The 1,174-nt window shown below is 33.3% G+C and overlaps 1 protein-coding gene across 1 annotated transcript; it reads right to left on the reverse strand.

Moving 5' to 3' along the window:
- Positions 1 to 447: 447 nt before the first annotated feature.
- Positions 448 to 915, reverse strand: LOC112498955 (precursor of CEP9-like). The gene has a single exon (XM_025101047.2). The coding sequence runs from the start codon at positions 866 to 868 to the stop codon at positions 467 to 469; it is 402 nt and encodes a 133-aa protein (XP_024956815.2). The 5' UTR covers positions 869 to 915; the 3' UTR covers positions 448 to 466.
- Between the last annotated feature and the right edge of the window lie 259 nt (positions 916 to 1,174).

A 1,174-nucleotide genomic window follows, 5' to 3' on the forward strand; every position in this document is an offset into this window, starting at 1 on the left:
TACATATCGATGATATATCGAATACTTTCTTAAGAGAGGAATATAATATGAAAAGTTTATTTATTTCCAATAATATCAAAAGGTAGTGGCTGGCTCCACATAGACATCTTAAACATACGTACGTGAAAGAAATCAGCCTTAACATGGACATGATTCTGTTCACGAGCATACATTAAAATCAGATATTATCCTAGATATACACTAATGTAAAGCAACTGAAGCAATAGATTCACAGGGACTTAAACAAATTGATATATATATATATATTAGAAATGTTCTAATCCAAGATTTTAAAATATGGGAAAATTCAAGAAAATTTTAAAACCGCACGGTTTTAAAGACTTAAAACTCTAAGCCTTTAAAATCATGCAGTTTTAAAATTTTTCCGAACTTTCCCGTACTTTAAAATTTGTACTAGATAACTATATATATATATATATATATATATATATATATATATATATATCTAGGCTTTTGTTTCTGCGTTTTTGTGGCCGATGCCGGGACTGTGTCCTGGTGATGTGGGGCGGAAATCATCTTTGAATCCCGCAACTGAATGTCCAGCAGCAATGTTACTGGTACCAACCACTTTGGATTCAACATCTTCAATATTATCAAGTGTATGATGAGAATGGCCAACTCCAGGGCTGTTTCCAGGTGTCGTTGGCCTAAAATCATCTTCTTCGTGTGCTGCAGCTGATTCCTGATAACCAATGGGTGGCAATATTTCTTTCTTTCCTTCTGTTGAAATTGTTTCCTTCCTGTTCATTGACTTTATTTGCCTTCCTTCACTGGAAAGAATTGCATGGCAGGCTATTAGGGCAGCGAGAATAATACATTTACTAATTATGGATTGGATTTTTGCCATTGTTAGAGAAGGATATCGAATGAAAGGCTTAAGAAATACTTGAAGATAGAAAGCTACAAGACGATGGTAACAAGCTCTTGATTCCTCAGGTATTTATAATCTTAAAATGTATGCACATTAAGTATCCTAACCGCTAATTATTTCATAACAAAAAATGCGGACCACTATCAAATGGACGGTGTATGTGTCAGAAGCTTTAATTTAATTTGAAAACTCCCTATTCTATTACTTTGTATATTTCGAAGATCTGTCTTTATCCCTCTTTTGCATATAATCATTCTAACTTAGTGCAATTTGCATTCATTA

The sequence above is a fragment of the Citrus sinensis genome, chromosome 7, assembly GCF_022201045.2.
Source record: "Citrus sinensis cultivar Valencia sweet orange chromosome 7, DVS_A1.0, whole genome shotgun sequence".
Lineage (NCBI taxonomy): Eukaryota > Viridiplantae > Streptophyta > Magnoliopsida > Sapindales > Rutaceae > Citrus > Citrus sinensis.

Excerpts from the sequence above, each read along its gene's own strand:
- LOC112498955 (XM_025101047.2), bottom strand. The coding sequence starts at position 868 with ATGGCAAAAATCCAATCCATAATTAGTAAATGTATTATTCTCGCTGCC.